Source organism: Erythrolamprus reginae, chromosome 8 (assembly GCF_031021105.1).
Source record: "Erythrolamprus reginae isolate rEryReg1 chromosome 8, rEryReg1.hap1, whole genome shotgun sequence".
Taxonomy (NCBI): domain Eukaryota; kingdom Metazoa; phylum Chordata; class Lepidosauria; order Squamata; family Dipsadidae; genus Erythrolamprus; species Erythrolamprus reginae.
This window is the reverse complement of record NC_091957.1, coordinates 17,524,090-17,526,589: the sequence shown is the minus strand read 5'-3', so window position 1 is coordinate 17,526,589 and position 2,500 is coordinate 17,524,090. Positions and strand designations below refer to the sequence as shown.

The window sequence follows — 2,500 nt, the reverse complement described above, 5'->3', positions numbered from 1 at the left end:
TTCCATCTCAGTAGAGAAAGGGATCACTTTTGGTCTCCACCACCTCAAATTATGATCCCTCTGGATGTGGAAAATCCTGCAAAAGGTGTTTCTCAGCCTTGGTAATTTTAACGATTCCCCAGCCAGCATCCAGGGACTTCAACTCCCAGAATTCTCTTTACCTAGCTATTGAATTAATCCAGTGTTTCTTAAACTTGAATACATGAAGACTTCAACTCCCAGAATTCTCTAGAGCGGGACTTCAGCTCTTTAAAGAACTGTTGAATTAATCCAGTGTTTCTTAAACTTGAATACATTGTTATAGAAAAATAATATACATTTTGTATCTTTGTATGCCTTTGTCTGTATGTTTTATGTCTTTTTTATATGTAAATATAAAAGTCTTGGGAGAGGAGCGGCATAGAAATCCAATAAATGAATGAATGAATGAATGAATGAATGAATGAATAATAAAATAAAATAAATACAGTATTTAATAAAGATACTTTTTTAAAAAAGTTGCCACAGTTGAGCATCACCCGTCAATCACCCGTCAATTCGACGAATTGGACCAAGGATGCTGGCGCACCGAATCTCTCCCCTCTTCTTTTTAAACGCACCCACCTACTCATTTGGTCTCTCTCTCTCTCTCTCCTCTCCAGGTTGTCCATCTGGGACCTTCAAGGCCAACCAGGGGGACGAGAGCTGTGTCCACTGTCCGATCAACAGCCGGACCACGTCTGAAGGAGCCACCAACTGCGTCTGCAGGAACAGCTATTACCGGGCTGATTCTGACCCATTGGAAATGCCGTGCACCAGTACGTACGTCCGACGTCCAAGTGGATAGAGTGGAGAGAGGGGTGGACGGATTCAAACCTGGGACCCTGGATCAGATTTTTACAGATTTGTTTAGTTTTAGTTTAATTGGATTTGTATGCTGCCCCTCTCCGAGGACTCGGGGTGGCTCACGGCACATATATAAAAGACATAACAATACAGTTTATCCAATTAATATACTTAAAAGAATAAACAAGGATTGGAAGGGACCTTGGAGGTCATTTAGTCCAACCCTCACTGGTCAAGCACTGTTTCTGGCAAACGGCAGTCCAATCTCTTCTCAGAAGCCTTCAAACTATTCCCTTAAACTAGGTTTATCAAATTCTCCTTCAATCTCCAAGTTTTCTATCAGAGGTAGTCTTCGATTTGAGACTGTTCGCTTAGTATCCGTTCGAAGTTACAACGGCACGGGGAAAAAAGGGACTTGTTTACATTTATGACTGTTGCAGCATTGTGCTCCATGGTCATGTGATCAAAATCCATAAACCCCGAGCAATTGGCTCATATTTAATACTATCATGGCCACCTGGGAACCCAGGGGTCATCTAGTCCAACCCTCTCCCTCTCTTATCTCCAGATCGCTACCCAGAGGCCAGTGTGACACAACAGCATTGTAATTTAACTTCTGAACACCTGAACACTCTTCTTTCCTTCCTTCCTTCCTTCTTCTAACTTCCTTTCATTCCTTCCTCTTTCTAACCCTTCCTTCCTTCCTTCTTACCTACCTACTTAACATCCTTCTTCTAACCTTCTTTCCTTCTTCAAACGTCTAACGGGAACTCAAGAGGTCATCTAGTCCAACCCTCTCCCTCTCTTATCTCCAGATCGCTACCCAGAGGCCAGTGTGACACAACAGCATTGTAACTTAACTTCTGAACACCTGAACACTCTTCTTTCTTTCCTTCCTTCCTTCTTCTAACTTTCTTTCTTCTCTTCCTCCTTCTAATCCTCCCTTCCTTCCTTCCTTCTAACTTTCTTTCCTCCCTTCCTTCTTCTAACCCTTCCTTCCTTCTTCCCTTCCTTCCTTCTTCTAACTTTCTTTCCTCCCTTCCTTCTTCTAACCCTTCCTTCCTTCTTCCCTTCCTTCCTTCTTCTAACTTTCTTTCCTCCCTTCCTTCTTCTAACCCTTCCTTCCTTCTTCTAACTTTCTTTCCTCCCTTCCTTCTTCTAACCCTTCCTTCCTTCTTCCCTTCCTTCCTTCTTCTAACTTTCTTTCCTCCCTTCCTTCTTCCCTTCCTTCCTTCCTTCCTTCCTTCTTCTAACTTTCTTTCTTCCCTTCCTCCTTCTAACCCTTCCTTTCTTCCTTCCTTCTTCTAACTTTCTTTGCTTTCTTCCTTCTTCTAACCTTCCTTCCTTCTTTCCTTCCTTCCTTCTTCTAACCTCCCTTCCTCCCTCCCTTCCTCCCTTCTTCTAACTTCTAACAAGAACTCAAGAGGTCATCTAGTCCAATCTTCTCCCTCTCTTATATCTCCAGGTTGCTGCCCTGAGGCCAGTGAGCCTCAACACTCATGTAATCTAACTTCTGCCTTCCTTTTTCTTCTTCAAACCCTCCTGCCCATCTGAGACAATCATTGCCATCTTGAGTTGCATAGAAACTCGGAGATCATCTAGTCCAAACCACTTTATCTCCAGATTATCTGCCCTGAGGCCAGCGAGGCACAACAATCACATAATGTAACTCCCT

General features: G+C 43.1%; 1 protein-coding gene across 6 annotated transcripts in view; it reads left to right on the top strand.

Moving 5' to 3' along the window:
• The window catches only part of EPHB2 (EPH receptor B2), a 46,778-nt gene that overhangs the window by 16,818 nt on the left and 27,460 nt on the right, over positions 1-2,500 (top strand). For all 6 annotated transcript variants that reach the window (XM_070759069.1, XM_070759068.1, XM_070759067.1 and 3 more), the window contains exon 3: positions 642-797. In XM_070759069.1, coding sequence (XP_070615170.1) covers positions 642-797 — 156 coding nt within the window. The remainder of the gene's footprint in view (positions 1-641; positions 798-2,500) is intronic.